Source organism: Malaclemys terrapin, chromosome 3 (genome assembly GCF_027887155.1).
Source record: "Malaclemys terrapin pileata isolate rMalTer1 chromosome 3, rMalTer1.hap1, whole genome shotgun sequence".
Lineage (NCBI taxonomy): Eukaryota > Metazoa > Chordata > Testudines > Emydidae > Malaclemys > Malaclemys terrapin.
In genome coordinates this window covers 26,140,573-26,161,830 of record NC_071507.1, presented here as the reverse complement: position 1 = coordinate 26,161,830, position 21,258 = coordinate 26,140,573, and the positions used below count along the sequence as shown (strand labels likewise).

The window sequence follows — 21,258 nt, the reverse complement described above, 5'->3', positions numbered from 1 at the left end:
ATCGTCCCCTTCTGTAAAAAAAAATCCCATATAGTGTGGGAACGAAGAAGAGTGAAAGGCAATTTGGCTTGATGGATTTGGGGGGAGAAGGTATTCTAGAAATAGATGCTCTGAGGGAATTGAAAGTGCTGGTTGATTGTGCTAACAGGGATTTGTGGGAAATGCCTCCTTGCACCCCAAGTGAGCCAGTGGAGATTTCAGTCAGCTATTGAATAGCAGCCCTTAAGGCATCTGAGGAATTGGAATGGGCTGCTTGACCCCCAGAAGTTTTAGCAATTGCAGAGAAATATCGGGATGTGTGGGACAAAAATAAAATAGAATGTGGTAAAATTGATGCAGAATTCCTAGTCACGGGCCCTGATCCTCCAAGCCAGAAGCAGTATCAATATCCAAAGGAGGCGGAAGCTAGTCTAAAGGAAACAATTGATGGGCTTTTGAGTTTTAGTGGAACAGCTCAGCACTAACAATGCTGCCCTATGGCCCATCCTTAAGAGTGATAGCAAAACTTGGAGACTTGTTGTGGATTTTTGCCCTCTCAGCTGGGTGACTCCACCTATGGCCCCCATAGTGGTTAAATATCAGGAGGTAATGGCTTCCATTGTAGGAGGGGCCCAGTGGTTTTCAGTTTTAGATTTGGCTAATGCTTTCTTTGCTATCCCCTTACACCAGGACAGCTACTAGAAAATTTGCTTTCACTTTTCAGGAAAAACTATTGTGTTTTGCCCAGGTCCCCATGGCTGGAATAACGCACCTGTTATCTGCCATGCCCATGTAGCAAAAGTGTGGGAGAGAATGCCTGAAAGGGATAGTGTGATTTCTTATGTGGATGATATCCTGGTCTGCACACAGGACCAGGAGGAAAATTTAAAGGTGTTGGACAGACTGCTGCAAAAGATTCAGGAAACAGGGTTTAAAGTAAGCCCAAAGAAGGCCCAACTGTGCTCCCAGTAGGTACACTATCTTGGGGTAACCCTGGGACAAGAAGGGCGCTCCCCTGACCAACAGAGGGTTGAATTATTTCTCAATGACCCAGCCCCCACAGACATAACCGCTCTGAGATCCTTCATGGGCATGGTTAACTTTTCCCGAGATCTTATAGAAGGGTTTTCAGAAAAAGCAGCACTACTGCATGAATTGTTAAAGAAAGGGTCAGAATGGAACTGGGGCCAAGAGCAGCTGGAAGCTCTGGCCCAGTTAAAACAAGCCTTGGCCCAAGACCCAGCCCTATCATGTCTCCAGGTAGGAGAACCTTTTGTATTACAACTGGCAACTACAGACAAGGGAATGGGAGCTGTGCTAAGCTAGAACCATGGAACAGGTTTCCAACCTGTAACTTATGCCTCTAAGACCTTGAGTGAGATAGAGAAGGGATTCACCCCATGTGAAAAGGAGGTCTTGGCACTCGTTTGGGCACTACAGCATTGGGACTACCTGGTGGGTTTGTCCCCTGTGTTACTAAAAATAACCCACTCCCCAGTGAAGCATGTACTCACTGGCAAAATCAACAATGGCCACGTATCTAGCTCTCAATTGGCAAAATGGACCCTTGCTTTGTTAAACAAAAATGTAGATATGGAAAAAAACTCAGTACTGTCCCCAATACCTTACGGCCTTCTGATAGAGGGGGAAGAGCACGAATGTCCGTTACCTGAGCCACTGCCTTGGGAGCCGTCGCTCTTCGAGGGAGGGGCCGTGCTGAGTGAGATGCTGAAAATAGCAGATATTGTTTGGTTTGTGGATGGCTCTTGTTTTTACAAAAACGGCCATCTGCATGTGGGCTTCGCTGCTTTAAAAGTGCCTACGAGCGAGGTGCTGAGGGCACAGTGTACACTATATTCTGTCCAAGCAGCCGAAATTGTGGCTATAGTAGTAGCCCTCGAAAATACCCCCACCACTCAGGCGGTAGCCATTTTCACAGGCTCAGACTGGGTCCTTGGGTCCTTAGTGGATTGGGTTCCGGAATGGAAAAAGAGAGGGATGAGATCTGCAGACTGGAAACCCATAGCCCATGCCAACAAAATGACATACGTGTGGGCACTGACGAAGGCCCGGAACACTGTGGTACACTTGGGAAAAGTCAGAGCACACAAGAAGGGGAATGAGGAGTCAAAATGGAAAAATTGGGCATTTGAGGAAGCAAGGAGGGGGGGCAAAGAAGGAAAATTGTGGCAGCCAAGAAATGGGGGAAGGTATAGCTCCTATAGCTGCAGCCAGAAAAAGACTCAGTTCAAACAGATTTAATAACCCTCCAAAGCCAGTATCCCAGCCTGACAGAATTAGTGAAAAAGGGAAAGCACCGGGAGTGGAAGGTGTGGCAGAATGAATCAAAATTAATTCTAGCAGCTAAAGAAGGGGAACCAGAAGCAATCTGGGTAGTTCCTGCAGCACTAAGAACAAAAAGGATTTCCCTAGTTCACGATGGGGGACACCTAGGAGTAGAGAAAACCTTAACCTGATTTCAGGCTGCCGACTGCTGGCCACACATGAGCAGCAATGTGGAGCAGTTTGTAAATAACTGTCTACCATAGCTAATAATGCTGATCCCAAAATAATCAAAGGACCTATTCTCTGATGTCTCTGATGTCTCAGAGAATAGAGGGACCATGGGCCCGAATGCAAATTGATTTTATTGGGCCGCTACCAAGGACAACAAGGGGTAATCAGTATTGTCTGGTGATTGTTGATCGCTTTACTAAATGGATTTAGGCTATCCCTACTCAAAATAACACAGCTTAAACTACACCTCGGGTGCTCACTGAACAAGTAATAACCAGATGGGATATCCCAAGGGAAACTGATTCAGACCAAGGGCCCCACTTTATTGGGGAAATCACAAAAGGAATCTGCCAAGTGTTTGGAATTAAACAAATGCTACATACAGCTGGACACCCCCAAAGTTCAGGCCAAGTAGAGCGAACTAACTGTACTCTAAAAACAGCTCTCAGAAAAGTAGTAAACCAGCAAGGGAAGGATTGGGACCAAAGACTGCCATTCATCCTGATGGCTATCAGGGGGTCCGTGGCATCGCCTGGAGTAACTCCATTCAAGACAAAGACTAGGAGAGATATGTCTTCCTCAGGACAGTGATAGGAGGATGGAACAGCATGGAAACCATGAAACTATGAAACAGTAAAGAGTAATTTTGTCAACAAATTGCATCCAGTTTCCAACAATCTAAGTATCTTCCCTATAAACAGGTCTCAAGAAAATATCACATTAGCTTTAAGACTAGTGGGAACAAATACAAATTGCTGCTACAGCCTTTTTACCTCAGTACCTGATCTTGGAGAAAAGAGGTTTTTCCTCCTCTAAAATAATGTAGCATGTTCATTTTTATTAATGACAATGGCACAAAAAGTAGGAGTGTGCTAATAAAATTTACGGATGACACAAAGTTGGGAGATATTGCCAATACAGAGAAGGACAAGAATATCATACAAGAAGATCTGACCAACCTTGAAAACTAGAGTAATAGAAATGGGATGAAATTTAATAGTACAAAGTCATGCATATAGGGACTGTGGCAGGGCAGGGGTAAACCCCTGGAATGCCCTGCTAAAATGCTGGCTAAGCCCTGCTTTCTGGTAGGGAAGCCAGATGCAGGGGTCTGGGCAGCCAGCAGAGAGCCCAGCTGCAGGCCCTAATGAGGGCCAGCTCACAGCAATGACTTGAGTTAAGTAGAGACAGCTGGGCTGAGGAAGGGGAGGGCTATAAAAGCCCTGGAGAAAGCTCAGTCAGGAGGCTAGCCTGGGAGAGGATAGGAGGCTTACATCTCTGTCTCCTCACCAAAGGCAGGGAGCCTCATGGTGGTTAGACCCTGAGAAGGGTCTGAATGGGGATAGCTGTTGGGGGATTAAGAGGGACTACACAGTTGCACTGTAAATAAAGACACATGGGTGAAGCACCAAGAAGGCGTGGGGACTCTATTGAACCAGCCAATGCAGGGCACAGGCTCGAGAGGGCGGAGACTTGTGCGGACCCTGTGACAGGGACAAAAAACAAGAATTTTTGTTATAAGCTGGGGATATATCAGTTGCGACAGTGGAGGAGAAAGACCTGGGTATATTGATTGATCACAGGACGACTATGAGCCAGCAATGTGATGTGACCGTGAAAAAGGCTACTACAATCCTAGGATGCATCAGGCAAGGCACTGGTGGGACCTCATCTGGAACACTGTGTGCAATTCTGGTCTCCCATGTTTAAGATGAATGAAAATTGAACAGATGCAGAGAAGGGCTACTAGGATGATCCAAGGAATAGAAAACCTACCTTATGAGACGAGACTCAAAGAGCTTGGCTTGTTTAGCCTAACCAAAAGAAGGCTGAGGGGAGATATGATTGCTCTCTATAAATATAACAGAGGGAAGAAGAGGAGTTATTTAAATTAAGTGCCAATGTGCACACAAGAACAAATGGCTATAAACCAGCTATCAACAAGTTTAGGCTCGAAATTAGATGAAGGTTTGTCACCACCAGGGGAGAGAAGTCCTGGAACAGCCTTCCAAAGGGAATAGTGGGGACAAAAAAAATTAAATAAAATAACTGGCTTCAAGACTGAGCTTGATAAGTTGATGGAGTATGATGAGACTGCCCACAATAGCACGTAGCCAATCTGCAACAGCTAGCAGCAAATATCTCTAGTGGCCAGTGATGGAACACTAGATGGAAGGGCTCCGAGTTACTACAGAGAATTCTTTCCCAGGTGTCTGGCTGGTGGGTCTTGCCCACATGCTCAGGGTCTGACTGCCATATTTGGAGTTATGAAGGAATTTCCCCCCGAGTCAGATTGGTGGAGACCCTAAGGGGTTTTTTGCCTTTCTCTGCAGCATGGGGCCTTGGTCACTTGCAGGTTTAAACTAGTGTAAATGGTGGATTCTCTGTGACTTCAGTCTTTAAATTATGATTTGAGGACTTCAGTAATCTATCCAGAGGTTATGGGTAAGGCTCCGTGTTTGTCACGGATTCCATGACTTCCGCAACTTCTGCAGCAGCCAGTGCACCCGGGCAGCTCCAGGCCAGGCTCACCGGCCCCTGCTGGAGCAGTCTCAGGCCCCAACCCCACTCCCCAGCAGCAATTTGGGTGGGGGGGGGGGGCTCAGGGTTGGGGTGCGGTGCTTACCTTGGGGGAGCCCTGAAAGGGCGACAGCAATTTCCCTCCCTCAGCATCTACCTCCATGTGCTGCCTCTGCCTGCATGCAGGCACCGCCCCTGGCAGCTCCCATTGGCCACAGTTCCCAGCCAATGGGAGCTGCAGAACTGGGGCTTGGACCGGAGCAGAGGCAGCATATGGAGCTAGGGTCACCTCTTCCCAGGAGCCAGATAGGGAGCCTGCTCCAGCCCACCCCCAGCACCCACAGCTCCCCCCCTGCACTGCGTCCCCTGAGCACGCACAGTGCCCCTCCCACCTCAGCACCCACAGCCGCCCCTCCCCTCAAGTCAGTCAGGGGTACATAGTAAAAGTCATGAACAGGTCACGGGCCGTGAATTTTTGTTTACTGCCCGTGATCTGTCCATGTCTTTTACTACAAATACCTGTGACTAAAATGTAGCCTTAGCTATGGGTCTATTACAGGAGAGTGTGGGTGAGGTTCTCCTGCACATTGCAGGCCACAGGTCAGACTAGATGGTCATGATGGTCCCTTCTGGCGTTAAAGTCTGAGTCTATTAACAAGGTGTTTTAAAAAGTTCTTGTTCCAAATAACAACTTTTTTTAAAACAGAGGATAGCTTCCCTGAGTTCAAATGATGAGAAACTAGTTTCAAGAAAAATGCCAGGGAGGTCAACTGGTGTTGGATGTGAAGTCTTCATACAACAGCAAAGGAATACTTTGTAATATAAATACCACTATACTAAGTGGCAATAGGATCCCGGAAGGAAAAGAAAAAGTCTTTTTGTTTATTTTAAAGAAACAGCGGCAACTTTTAGGAAGGAAAAAGTCTGCATTTAATTTTATGTTGTGTAATTTTAAGTTGTAAGCTCTTGAAGTAGGGATTGGATAAATAAGGTAATCGTACCAGTAGGTATACACATACTTACACAAAACAGAACCCTTATGGAATTTGAAGTCTGCTGCATGCAGGTAACACAGAATACCAACACAAAGCATAAAAATTAAACTGCACATCATGCATGTAGTAAAACAAGAGTTCACAGAATTCAGATTAATAGGGATACATACACTGAAATGATTGCTGATTCCAATGTATCCACATTTATACTAAACTGAAGTGTATAAAGACTGACCACTACTTGTGCCAGAAGCAGATTTCCAGTAAACCACAGGCTTATGTATAATTCACAAGAATTTTTCAAGCAGCAGCACAGTGTTCTGCACCAAAAAGGCAAGCAGTTTTATTTTATCCCACAATTAAGCTGGATTTGAATGAGGCATATAGTTTGGAGCAGCAATTATGAGACATGAAATGCTGAGAATCCTACCCTCTACCTTTCTGCTACTTTAAATCAATGTGAATGTAGGGAAATACTGTGCTAGAGTACAGCTCACTAAGATCTCATTTTAAAAATAAGAAATGGGCATCTCTAATATAACTGTAGGTGTCCAAAGTGATTTTAATGTTCACAGAATATTTGACTTCTTACTGCTCAGCATTTTCAATAATGTGAATATTAAGATCCCTGATGTACATGTAGGCCCAATGATTACAACAATGAAAAACAAGACATAAGTTATTGCTTAGGCTGTATCAGTACGCCTTTGATGGCTACAAGTTGTACATGCAGCTGCAGAAAAACTACCCAGACAGTTTTAAGATCTGATTTATGATTAAACTCTGTAGGTGAAGAAACAAAGCATTTGAGATAAACTCATACAACGTAAATTAAGAGACTCACCACCCCAGTTACTATGGCAACCTGCCTTTGACGGATAATTTGGTCTCAAAACTTGGGGCTAGCAACATGGAGAGATAACATGCACGGCTTCGAGCAATAAAAACTGGTTTCCAGGGCTTTTGATGCCTAGTTTATTAAGGAGCACCAAAGAATTTTGAAGTAAGCAGTAAGCTGTTCTCTTTGCTCAGGGTAAAGCTCTGTACCGACAGACCAGTAAAAAGAGGAGAGGAGAGGAGAGAAGACTGGGGAAGGGAAATCCACCCGGAGTGGCTGGTAGGCAAGACTCAACACAAAAAAATACTGGTGCAGTCAGGATGGGGAAAATGTACTCACATTTTAAGCTGAGGGCACCAGAAATACGTTAGACAATAAAATGTACAAATAATGATCCATTAAAAAAAAAAAAAAAAGACGTCATTAATGCTTAAGTTTAGCTAAAGAAATATGTTGATTAGTGAAGTGCAAGACAGTGTATGCAGATTACCTGAGGATTTACTCATCTTTGCTGTAAATATAGCAGTAGATTTTTCCTTGTCTTTAACAGAAGCAACTTCTCTTTCCGCTTCTTTCTCAATAGCTTCAGGCTTTCCTATACTGACTACCTCTTTCTCAGTGGACAAAGGTGAAACATCAGTAGGCAGTAACACCACCTTGGATACTTCAGGCACTTCTCTGACCAAAACCTCTGAGGACTTTTCCAAGGCATGAATATTTTCTTCAGCTTCCACTTGCACATTCTTTAAAGACAGATCATGGGATAGTTCTGGACAAGGCAAGTGACTTATCTCAGCTTTGATAACATTAGTAATCTGTTTACTTTCATCTTTGTGGAATATTTCTTTGTCAGTGTTTTTTGTCACTAATTTAGGAGCAGTTTTAGGACTGACTAATGTCATAAAGTCTTCTGTCAGCGTGACTGGAGATGACTTTGTGAGTAAATGAACTTTGTCTACTATTTTTGATTCCTTAAAAACAGACATATTACCTGAATAGGCCACAGTACTCAACTCCTCCATCTGAAGAGGAATTTTTTCCTTGGCTATTTCTATAAAAGCTGACTCAGAGGGCAAAGTAGTAGTAGTTATGGAAGATTCCACTTCAGCTTGGAAAGACTCCAAATAGGGTTTGCCAGTAGAATGTAGCAAATCTGTAAGTCCCTCCTTACCATCATCATCTGTTACAATCTTGTCAGTATTTTCAACTGATTTATTTTCCACAGTGAGGGATGCAACTACGTGTTCTTTCTGAGGAAGCTCAGAGGTTGGCTGACTTCTTAACAAGGCAGTTTTTCCAGACTGGGGTGAAATTTTTTCAAAGGACTCAATATGTTCAGGCACATGCTGTGAAACACATTCTGTTATTAGTGTCTTTGAATAATCTATAAAGGCTGGGGAAACAGATTCACTGGAGACCTTTGTTTCTTTAATTAAGTCACAAGCAATAGATATATAAGGAGTCTCTATTTCTTCAGCAACTGCACTACTCTTATGATCAGGTTCTTTTAATACAGCTTCCTCCTTTGCTTCTTGTGCCTGTGTTAATGATACATTCACTGCCGCTTGGTATGGTGGAGATTTCCCAGACTCTTGTTTTACATCATCATAATCAATGACAGGAGTAAAAGCTTCTGATGGGGAGGCTTCAAGCTGCCCAGCAGTGGCATCTGCACCAGCAACTCCAGTGTTTAATGGGGCTTCCATAACAATATCAGGCAAGACTGGTGATGGGGCAGCTTCAGCTCCTTCAAATGAAAGACAGAGCTGTATCACAGGTTTCAAAGGCTCTTGTGATGACTCAGATGTTTGGACTAAATCTATCTTTGTTTCATAAGCAAGTTTTGTACATGTTGCATCATGCATTTCACTTTCATATGCTTCTTGTACTAAATCTGGAGTAAGACCTTCAGACATATTTGTTGCAGTATCAGCAGACATCTCTGATAAACTATCTGTTTTAGCATAGTCAGCTTCCTGGCTCTGCCTTTCTACTACTTCAATGCTGGTGTCATTCTGTTCTGTGCCAATCTGGGCATTCATTTCTGCTATTTTTTTCTCATCCGTTTTATTTTCTGACATATTCTCCTCTAATGGAAAAAGAGTTTTAGCTATATTGTCCTCAATTGTTACAGTAGATTCAAATTTAGCACAAGTAATATAAGCTTGTGAAGATTCTTTTATAGCTTCTGGGGTGCTTGGGAAAGAAAGATCTTCATTACTGCTTTCACTTTTGTTTTCAAGATCTTTTTGCATTGTTAGTATCTGAAGTTTATCTGCATCATATTTCTCATCTAAACTGCTTTCTAATTTGCTATCTATCTGATTTCCAACAACCACTTTCAAGCTGCTAACTCCATGGCAAGTATCTTTTATCTCCCATATTGGCTCAAATGGTTTGAAGTCTACATATTCTTCCCTTATAGGAGTGTTTTCTTCTAAAGCCACTTTTTCACCATGATCATTGCTATCATATTTCACTTTCTCGGAAGATGCCTCTTCATCATGCTTTCCAAATAAATCAACAGAAACTTTTGGAAATGTATGGTGCTGATGTGCAGAGATTTTTTCTAGGTTAAACCTTTCTTTACTGTTCTCTAGCAGCTTTTCTTCTATAGTCTGTGATATAATGGCTGCTTCTGCTTTAGCAAATGGGAATTCCATTTCTGAATATTCCATCTCTGGAACATCTCTGGCATTTTTCTCTATAAGAAAAGGATTCCTTGCAATTTCTTTAGTTTCTTTATAAGCCTCACTTTCATTTTTGTTGTAAATGCTTCTTGCAGGTAATCCATCTGATAGCATATCAAAGGTTGCGTGCTCTTTAAAGGGATCAGCTGAGAGAGGAGAGAGAGAAGGAAGAGAAGCAGCAGTGTCAAGCAGGACTGCAGTGAAATCCTCTTGGCCAGACGACATAGTGCTACCTGGCTGCTCCTGCAAGTCCATAACTTTTTCTGTGACCATGGACAGAAAGGAAAGTTAGAGAATGCAAGTGTTCTTAAAGTTAATGCAAATTGTATGACAAGTTCAAAATAATATTAGTTATTAAAATATTCCTCTAAAACTATCATAAATATTACTAGCCATTAAAATAAAGTGTGGGTTAGAATATAATGTTATTCTATTTCACCTCTTTTAGCAAGCAGGGAAATATGCAAAAGGTTAGAGAAGCAGCAACTTTATGCAGTGCAAAGATTAGTTAAGATCAAAAGATCAGAGGAGAATAGTATCCAATCCAAGTATCACCAATAAGAATGTCAGGCAACTCTAACCAGGTGTGTATGTTGGCGGGGATGTGGGAGGGGAAATCGGTCTTATTTTCCCTTTTACAAAAAAGTGATTCAATTAATAGCATATTAGAAGAACAGCCACCTAGTAAATGCTATACCATGGATTTCATTTACACATAAAATACTGCAGAAAGTTATTACTGATTAAAGCTTTCGCTAGTCAGTAAGAGCAACTATGCTTTAAAATTTTAACCTGTTAATTGTATCACATGATTTCCTGCATCAAGAGTCCAAGAATCTACAGAGCAGTAGCTTGTTTATGATAGGAACTATCTGCCATCTATATAAATAAATGCATATTTGAATCTTGAGCAGATAAACTGCAAGCTTAGAATTTGGAAGATAAATGCTATTCTTGGACCCATGCTAACTTTTAGTAAATGCAAACTAGTTGGAAGGAGTTAATGAGATGACAGTCAAAGTGCAGAATGTACTCTAAGACAAAAGGCTAGCAGAAAGAACTTGCCTGCAGAGGAGTGCATCAGAGGCTCAGATGCAGCAGGAAGAGCAAAAAGGGTCTCATCTGAAAAACAAATACATAAAACCTCAGCAGAAATAAATAAAGGCTAGGTAGTTTGAAAAGAAGAGTAAGCAAGTATTCAGTTCACAATCAGTAACAATGTGTAATTAATATTTACATCCACATGATATTCCTTTACTAAAACCATCTCGACTCTTCCTCAATAAATTATCAGAGGGGTAGCCATGTTAGTCTGAATCTGTAAAAAGCAACAGAGGGTCCTGTGGCACCTTTGAGACTAACAGAAGTACTGGGAGCATAAGCTTTTGTGGGTAAGAACCTCACTTCTTCAGATGCGAGACTTGCATCTGAAGAAGTGAGGTTCTTACCCATGAAAGCTTATGCTCCCAGTACTTCTGTTAGTCTCAAAGGTGCCACAGGACCCTCTGTTGCTTTTTTCAATAAATTATGTTCATCTATATGTCTGACAATATTGTTCTTTATTATAGTTTCAACCAGTTTGCCCGGTACTGAAGTCAGACTTAAAGGCCTGTAATTACCAGGATCACCTCTGGAGCCCTTTTTAAAAACTCACGTCTGTAATGATGCTGGCTTTGGTGGGACACAACTGAGAATATCAATTCAGGACAAATTGCTTAGAGCAAGGCTGTTACAGCCCCACGCTGGTCGGTTCTCCACCTGTAAGGCACACCAAACCAGACAAACAGAGAGGACTTCTGTTTCACCCTACTAGCTAACCATAAGTCATACAAGCAATTCCCTTAGACACGCCAGTTTCCCAATATCACCACCAGTGCCACTCGTTATGGGGACGAATGATTATGAAAACCAATACCACAGTAAAAGAAAAAAGGTTCTCCTGATCCCAAAGGACCAAGCCCCAGACCCAGGTCAATATAAAAGTCAGATCTTACCCACAAATCACACTGTTGCCAATCCATTAGAATCTAAAGGTTTATTTAGAAAAAGAAAGAAACAAATATAGATGAGAGCTAAGATTGGTTAAATGGAATCAATTACATACAGTAATGGCAAAGTTCTTGGTTCAGGCTTGTAGCAGTGATGGAATAAACTGAAGGTTCAAATCAATTCTCTGGAGTACATCCATAGCTGGGATGGGTCATTCAGTCCTTTGTTCAGAGCTTCAGTTTGTACCCAAGTTCCAAGATTGAAGACAAAATGGAGAGGTTTCAAGGTCCCTTTATATTCTCTCTTGTGGGCGGAAACCACTTGGTTCTCCAGTGTAAAACCTCAGCAACAAGATGGAGTTTGGAGTCACATGGGCCAGTCACATGTCCATGCATGACTCAGTTCTTTACAGGCCAACACCATTGTTTACATGTAAGTTAGTTTGAATGTTCCGAGGAAAGCTCAGATGTGGATTGGCATCTCCCAACATTCATTGTCAGTTAAATGTTTCTTGATTGGGCACTTACTGGGACTAGTCCTTTCTCAAGAAGCTGACCAAATGCTTCACTGAGGCTACTTAGAATCAAAACACATTGAGATACAAGTATATAGCCAATATTCGTAACTTCAACTACAAAAATGATACACACATAAGGATAGCATAATGATAACCAGCAAATCATAACCGTTCCATAGATACCTTACTGGACCTCCTTTGTACAAGATTTGGTGCAATTATAGGACCTTGGTTGCAACAATGATCTATATGGTCACAGTTCATGCAATTTCACGCAGTTTCTTCAGAACTCTTGGGTGAATACCATCCGGTCCTGGTGACTTATTGCTGTTTAATTTATCAATTTGTTCCAAAACCTCTGTGACGGAACCCGTCACAGTGGCGTAGTCGAGCAGGATCTGTGCACAGCTGATTGCTTTGAGGTACTGGTAGTGATTTTAAGTGATTTTAAGTGTGGTGGGTGGAGAACAGACAAAGTGGTTACTGGTTTGTTATTTTCTGTTTGCTTATTTCGGGTAAGGGAAGTAGGGACAGAAAAGGAAGCAAAATAAATAAGATTGAAGATCAAAAGAAGCTAGAACTATACAAGCTGCAAATTGCGCAGAAAGGCTCAACACTGAGCACTGGGAAAGTCTCTGTTAACTAAGGACTCTGTTAATTAAGGACTGAGAATGGCTGAGCCATTACAAACATTGAATCCATCTCCCCTTGTAAGTATTCTCACACTTCTTATCAAACTGTCTGTACTGGGCTATCTTGATTATCACTTCAAAAGTTTTTTTTCCTCTTACTTAATTGGCCTCTCAGAGTTGGTAAGACAACTCCCACCTGTTCATGTTCTCTGTAGGTGTGTATATATATCTTCTCAATATATGTTCCATTCTATATGCATCCGAAGAAGTGGGCTATAGCCCACGAAAGCTTATGCTCTAATAAATTTGTTAGTCTCTAAGGTGTCACAAGTACTCCTGTTCTTTCTGTTAACTAAGAAGCCCCGGAGCTGAGTGTATCTCAGTTTCAGTGAACTGCAGACGGGTGTGGCCCAACCTCTGTGTCTGTGCTGAAGCTGACTGGAATGTCTAACTTAGGAAGACAGTAGTGGAGGGATGCCTGTTCTGGCAGGAGGGGGTTCTCTGTGGTATCCCAGCTCATCAAGTGATGATCTCAAGGGAAGACAAATGGAAATTGATGTGCTATTTGCCTGGGAAAAGGCTGCCCTGGTAAAAGAAAAGGCTGCCCACCAGCAAACCCTGGACTTAAAAGACAAAGCAATTAAGACCCAGAAGCATGAACTGGCTGTAATGGAGTGGAAGAAGTGCACATATACATGTATTCTGGAGCTGGAAGTTGGGATCCTGGTGACTGCTGCGGTGGGAACAAACCCCAAGGACTCTAGTTGGAAGCAAACCCAACCTGAGTGAAAGGGGGTGGGGGGGCCGCGGGATTTTGCTAGCCAGTGAAAAGTCTGTCATAGCTGATACCTGTGAGCCTACAACTGGATCAGGGTATTCCCTTTTGCGGGACACAGGAGTGTCTGCCCCATAGGGGAGCCCAAAAACTAATTTTAGGTATACTGCCTCCACCATGGTCAGTGTCCAAGTCTCTGGCAGCAAGTTCAGAAGGAGGGTGTGACATTGCAGTCTATATGGTTTTATAAAAATATGCTAATGAGTGAATATAATGTAACTGGAATATGTTTCATGCAAAAGGTCTCTTGTAAGGTATTATTACAAAGCTTATAATCTACTGAGTGTGATCATCCTATTTGTATAAATGTACCACTCTTGTATCTGAAACTAGAAATATGAAATACAACTCTGATGGCCTATTGTAATTATGCAAAGTGTGGGCCATTAATGGTGGTTTGGAATCTTGATGACTCCCATTAACCAGGACCATTGTCTGCAGATGGCTGTGTTTTTCCTGTAAGTCTTCCTGTATGTGTGTGTGCTGGCAAGTGGGCAATGAAGTCTTGCAGTGACATGTGACCATGTCACCTGAACTGGAATCCATCTTTAACCTGGTGTCTTTCCATTGAGAAGGAGGGGATGGGAACCCAGAGAGGGACAAAGGATTCTCGCCTTATGCAAAAGATATATAAAGGGGGAGAAGAGCCATCATGAAGAATCCCCTAGCTACCACCTGAGCTGGAACAAGAGCTGTATCAGGGGAAAGAATTGTGCCCAGGCCTGGAAGGTGTCCAGTCTGAGGGAAAAAAATTTACTGAAGCATCTCTGAGGGTGAGATTATCTGTATTCAGTTTGATTAGACATACATTTGCACATTTTATTTTATTTTGCTTGGTGACTTACTTTGTTCTGTCTGTTACTACTTGGAACCACTTAAATCCTACTTTCTGTATCTAATAAAATCACCTTTTACTTATTAACTCAGAGTATGTATTAATACCTGGGGGAGCAAACAATTGTGCATCTCTCTATCAGTGTTATAGAGGGCGAACAATTTATGAGTTTACCCTGCATAAGCTTTATACAGGGTAAAACGGATTTATTTGGGTTTAGACCCCATTGGGAGTTGGGCATCTGAGTGTTAAAGACAAAAACACTTCTGTTAGCTGCTTTCAGGTAAACATGCCGCTTTGGGGCAAGTAATTCAGACCCTGGGTGTTTGTTGGAACAGACGGGAGTGTTTGGCTCAGCAAGACAGGGTGCTGGGGTCCCAAGCTGGCAGGGAAGGCAGGTGTAGAAGTAGTCTTGGCACATCGGGTGGCAGCTCCCAACAGGGTTTCTGTGATCCAACCCTCCACAACCTCCTCTAATGATACCTCAATCTGGGACAGTTCCTCAGATCTGTCACATAAAAAGAGTGGCTCAGGTTTGGGAATCTCCCTCAGATCCTCTGCCGTGAAAACTGATGCAAAGAATTCATTTAGTTTCTCCACAATGGCATTATCGTCCTTGGGTGCTCCTTTAGCACCTCGATCGTCCAGTGGCCCCACTGTTTGTTTAGGCTTCCTGCTTCTCATTTACTTAAAAAAAAATTTGCTATTACTTTTTGAGTCTTTGGCTAACTGTTCCTCACTCTTTTTTGGCGTTCCTAATTGTATTGTCACACTTCATTTGCCATGTTTATGCTCCTTTCTATTTTCCTCACTAGGATTTAACTTCCACTTTTTAAAGGATGCCTTTTTGCCTCTCACTGCTTCTTTCACTTTGTTTAGCTAGGGTGGCTCTTTTTTGGTTCTCTTACTATGTTTTTTAATTTGGAGTATACTTTTAAGTTGAGCCTCTATTATAGTATCTTTAAAAAGTTTCCACGCAGCTTGCAGAGATTTCACTTTTGGCACTGTACCTTTTAATTTCTGTTTAAGTAATCTGCTCATTTTTGTGTAGTTCCCCTTTCTGAAATTAAATGCTACAGTATTGGGCCACTGTTGTGTTTTTCCTGCCACAGGGATATTAAATTTAATTATATTATGGTCACTATTACCAAGAGGTCCAGTTATATTCGCCTCTTGGGCCAGATCCTGTGCTCCACTTAGGACTAGATCAAGAATTGCCTCTCCTCTGGTGGGTTCCAGGACCAACTGTTCCAAGAAGCAGTCATTTAAGGTGTCAAGAAACTTTATCTCTGCATCCCATCCTGAGGTGACATGTACCCACTCAATATGGGGATAATTGAAGCCCCCCATTATTATTATTATTGAGTTTTTTATTTTAATAGCCTCTCTAATCTCCCTGTGCATTTCACAGTCACTATCACCATCCTGGTCAGGTGGTCAGTAATATATCTCTACCGCGATATTCTTCTTATTAGAGCATGGAATTTCTATCCATAGAGATTCTATGGTACAGTTTGATTCATTTACGATTTTTACTTCATTTGATTCTACGCTTTCTTTCACATATAATGCCACTCCCCCATCAGCATGACATGTTCTGTCCTTCAGATATATTTTGTACCCTGGTATTACTGTATCCCATTGATTATCCTCATTGGACTATAAGGTGGATAGAAAGCTGGCTAGATCGTCGGGCTCAAAGGGTAGTGATCAATGACTCCATGTCTAGTTGGCAGCCGGTTTCAAGCGGAGTGCCCCAAGGGTCGGTCCTGGGGCCGGTTTTGTTCAGTATCTTCATTAATGATTTGGAGGATGGCGTGGACTGCACTCTCAGCAAGTTTGCAGATGACACTAAACTGGGAGAAGTGGTAGATATGCTGGAGAGTAGGGATAGGATACAGAGGGACCTAGACAAATTAGAGGATTGGGCCAAAAAAAACCTGATGAGGTTCAACAAGGACAAGTGCAGAGTCCTGCACTTAGGATGGAAGAATCCCATTCACTGTTACAGACTAGGGATTGAATGGCTAGGAAGCAGTTCTGCAGAAAAGGAACTAGGGGTTACAGTGGACGAGAAGCTGAATATGAGTCAACAGTGTGCTCTTGTTGCCAAGAAGGCTAAAGGCATTTTGAGCTTTATAAGTAGGGGCATTGCCAGCAGATCGAGGGACGTGATCGTCCCCCTCTATTCGACATTGGTGAGGCCTCATCTAGAGTACTGTGTCCAGTTTTGGGCCCCACACTATATTCTGAAAATATACCATTTATTCCTACCCTTTGTTCCCTCTCTTTTAACCAGTTCTCAATCCATGAAAGGATCTTCTGTCTTATCCCATGACAACTTAATTTACAGAAGAGCCTTTGGTGAGGAACCATGTTGACTTCTGCCACACAATTTATGTTCTTCCAAGTGCCTGACAATTTTATTCTTTACGATCACTTCAACCAATTTGCCCAGTACTGATGTTAGACTTACCGGTCTGTAATTGCCCGGATCACCTCTAGAGCCCTTTTTAAAATATTGGCGTTACATTAGCTGTCTTCCAGTCAATGGGTACAGAAGCTGATTTAAAGGACCGGTTACAAACCATAGTTAATAGTTCCGCAATTTCACATTTGAGTTCTTTCAGAACTCTTGCGTGAATGCCATCTGGTCCCGGTGACTTGTTACTGTTAAGTTTATCAATTAATTCCAAAACCTCCTCTAGTGACACTTCAATCTGTGACAATTCCTCAGATTTGTCACCTACAAAGGACGGCTCAGGTTTGGGAATCTCCCCAACATCCTCAGCCATGAAGACTGAAGCAAATAATTCATTTAGTTTCTCCACAATGACTTTATCATCTTTAAGTGCTCCTTTTGTATCTTCATCGTCCAGGGGCCCCACTGGTTGTTTAGCAGGTTTCCTGCTTCTGGTGTACTTAAAAAACATTTTATTATTACCTTTTGAGTTTTTGGCTACCTGTTCTTCAAACTCCTTTTTGGGTTTTCTTATTACATTTTTTGGCTTTTGACTTTTTCTTATTACATTAGTTTTTCCAAGAGGGTCCTAGCGAGCAGAGAAAGGAAAGAGGAGGATACTACCATGCAATTTTATCCTTCATCTGTTAAACTTCTAATTAGTATACATGGACATTAAAATGAATATTTTACTATGAAAGAATCTCATGAAAAAAACCAAGACCATAATCTGAAAGCTGCCCAAAATAAAGCCTTGTCTGCAAAGGGAGTCATTCTTGGAATAGCTATTCCTGATTAATTCCATGTGTGGATGCTCTTATTCTTATTTATTCTGTAATAAACACATCCACACAAGGTGTTAATCAGGAATACTTAATTTATTCTGGATTTACTTTCATGTGTAGACAAAGCCTATATTCAATTTAAATGATTTCCCATTGTGATACAACTGCCACATTGTACCAAAGTGTTTAAGGAATACAAAATAAGGAACACAATTAGATACTAGAAGTATCATTTCGTAACATTAGGAATGACTGCAACTCTGCAATCAGTAATTGGATTTTTTTCATTAACTGAAGCCATATTTAGGTTATGTCTACACTACACTGTAAGGTCTCCCATGTAGCCGCTCCAGGATGATGGGAGAGAGCTCTCCTGCCGGCATAATTAAACCACTCCAAAGGGTCGGTGGTAGCTATGTATGGGGGAGAGAACTTTCCCGCCAACAATACTGTTCACACAGGTGCTTTTGTCAGCAAATCTTATGTCAGTCAGGAGGGTATTTTTTCAGCCCCTGACCAACATAGTTTTGCCAACAAAAGTGCTTAGTCAAGCTGTAGTTTAGAACACCCAGCTACCAATTTACTTGCTGATAAGTAATTGGGAAGAGTCCCTATCAATTTAAAAACAACAGATACAAGTTGATCACATAAGTCAAGAAAGTTAGTAAGACAGCTAATGGGGGGAAAAAATCTCTGCAGAACTAAGTAACATTTCTTCAAGAAGCAGATATCTTCACTTTCCATTTGTTGAAGGCTACAAATGAAGTATTTCAAATCCCTTAAACCATCTAATAAGAACACCAGGCAGAATAAAAACCCCAGGTTCTTTCAATGACTGAACTTTGGACAAGTTACTAAAGGTTTCCTTTTACACAGTTTTCCCACCTGTAAAATGAAATTCAGATCCACCTTGTGAAGTGCTTGGATGAAAAGAAATGCAAATTGCTATAACAGTGAAGATCAATAAAGTTTTATATGTAAAAAGGAACTACAGTTTTGACATATTGAGGATATCAGTTAAAGCCAGGCGTAGTCAGATGTGTTAAAAGGATCCATGAACTATAACTACCCACTGGAAGACAGAAGATGCTAGCCTCCTTTTACAATATTTTAGGTCCTCTCACATTTTCATGCAATTAGTGCAAACTGGAGTCATGCAATTTAATCTGAAGATTGGTACATTAATCTAGTAGTCTCCCATACAGAATTTGTCACCTCAGACCAATGACAAAAATGGACTCAAAACAAGTACTTTCCTTCAAGTTCTGCAACCTACTTCCCCCACTTCCAAGATCATTACAAAAAATCTTCATACCTGCTCACAGTTTTTTCCCTATCTCAGCACCAAGGAACATATCTTATGGCTAAATAACGATTTCCTATTGAATGAGTCCAAGTTCTTCCCCATCAGGCTTGCACATCTCCCAGAGAAATTGGTAGTTATTTCTGAAGCAACAATTCTTCCCCTGGAAAGGAAGACTACTGAGATGGATTACTCAAAAGTAGTTTATAAAGATCCAAAGGTCTGAACTGACCGCACTAGGGATGCAGCTCCACTTTTTTTTATTTAGCCACATAGTAAAAGCAACACAGACTACACAATTGCAAGATTCTCTACACCATCCTGCCATACTGATAAGTCAGAACAGTGACTAAAAATACGTTAGTTCAGTCCTTTTGCCTATTCACTCCTTTACCACATTACTGGGGAGGTACATTAGGAACTGGACTCTGACCACCAATTTGTTTATAAAGACCAAATATAACTTTGTCACTAGGCAAGATCCAAACCAGTAATTTAGAGAAAGGCTCCATTTGCTATTTTCAAATTACCAATCTCCTAAACTACGCAACGTCTCTATTTTCTTAACAATGGAAGTTGATCCACCAAATTTTGTTCATAGAGCAGATAATGTAGGGTAATATACATTAATCGACCCCAAAGAAAAATGAGAATTAAGCTATTCGATTTAAGTAAAATTTTTGAAAACAAGGCAATCTGTGTGAAACGAAAGAACACCATAAGGCTTGCGATACATATGTCATACCAAGCAACCCTGACCAATTCTAAACAGGATGGATAAATGAAATGAAATAAATTGTGGTGGAAAGGCTACTTGAATTTTGGCACAACACTTGACATAGTAAACACATAGGAGATTCATTAAGAGATATGAGAATTATTATCTGAATTAATATTAAATTGTGGATAAATCTCTCCCATGTGAGGGAATCAGCTATAGGATTACAGACTTGGTACCTAATTTGTGCGAGAGAAGACACTGCAGTTCATATTTATTATTTATGAAATGCTAGATGTGCCATCAAAAATTTGAACTATTAGTAATCTGTAGATGTACATTTTGCTATTTATCTGGACTGTACTATGCTGTCACAATTTTAAAAAGTTACTGAAACTGAGGCACAATTAGGTTGAAACTGGAGAACTGAATTAGATACATGAATGAAGCAGCTAAGAAGAGATTAGAAAATCTAGTGTTCTAATGCAATTCATTAAGCAAACCTATGGATTGTATTTAAAAAAAAAAGTCTAGGTAAAAATTAATTCAGAGGAGAATAAGACCCACTCGACCATTTTGCTATTTCTTCTTAAGATAGTCAGTGTCATTTGTAGCATCTAGAAACCATAATACCCAACTAGAGCAACACAAAAGCAATGTTTAAAAAAAAGTAGAGAATACAATCTTCAAAAACATACACAACTCAGTTATCTTACAAGCAGATAGCACTGTATCAGCCAGAATGTCCAGACAGATTGTTTCACAGCGAGTGACAACTTTATTAACTAAGTTGATAAAATAATGTTTATGATGATCCACAACAGATATCCAAATTAGCATTGAATATCATTAACATTAGGAACAGGAGATCTGAAAGCCAAGCGTTCACTTGCTTGGTCCCATTCTCTACCACTGTATGTGAAAATAAATATAGAATCAAATGAAGTAAAAATCTTAAATGAATCCACATGTTCCATAGAATCTCTATAGACAGTAATTCCATCCTCTAATAAGAATATAATAGTAGGGATCTATTGTTGATCACCTGACCAGGACAGTGATAGTGACGATGAAATGCTAAGGGAGATTAGAGAGGCTATCAAAATAAAGAACTCAATAATAGTGGGGGATTTCAATTATCCCCATATTGATTGGGTACATGTCACCTCAGGACAAAATGCAGAGACAAAATTTCTCGATACTTTAAATGACTACTTCTTGGAGCAGCTGGAACCCACAAGGGGAGAGGCAATTCTTGATTTAGTCCTGAGTGGAGGACAGGATCTGGTCCAAGAGGTAACTATAACAGGATCGCTTGGAAATAGTGACCAGAATATACTAACATTTAGCATTCCTGTGGTCGGAAGAACACCTCTACAGCCCAACACTGTGGCATTTAATTTCAGAAAGGGGAACTATGCAAAAATTAGGAGGTTAGTTAAACAGAAATTAAAAAGGTACAGTGACTAGAGTGAAATCCCTGCAAGCTGCATGGACACTTTTCAAAGACACCATAATAGAGGCCCAACTTAAATGTATACCCCAAATTAAATAACACAGTAAAAGAACTAAAAAAGAGCCACCGTGGCTTAACAACCATGTAAAAAGCAGTGGGAGATAAAAAGGCATCCTTTAAAAAGTGAA

At 41.2% G+C, this 21,258-nt stretch overlaps 1 protein-coding gene across 3 annotated transcripts in view; it reads right to left on the bottom strand.

The window, feature by feature from the left end:
• Positions 1-21,258, bottom strand: part of RTN4 (reticulon 4) — an 80,694-nt gene that overhangs the window by 44,505 nt on the left and 14,931 nt on the right. Inside the window, exons 2-3 of one of the 3 annotated variants that reach the window (XM_054024510.1) lie at positions 10,605-10,661; positions 7,340-9,802 (exon numbers count right to left, since the gene is read on the bottom strand). The exons of 1 other annotated variant lie outside the window; for it this stretch is intronic. In XM_054024510.1, the coding sequence (XP_053880485.1) occupies positions 7,340-9,802; positions 10,605-10,661 (2,520 nt within the window). The remainder of the gene's footprint in view (positions 1-7,339; positions 9,803-10,604; positions 10,662-21,258) is intronic. One more of the 3 variants, XM_054024511.1, reaches the window with a different exon arrangement.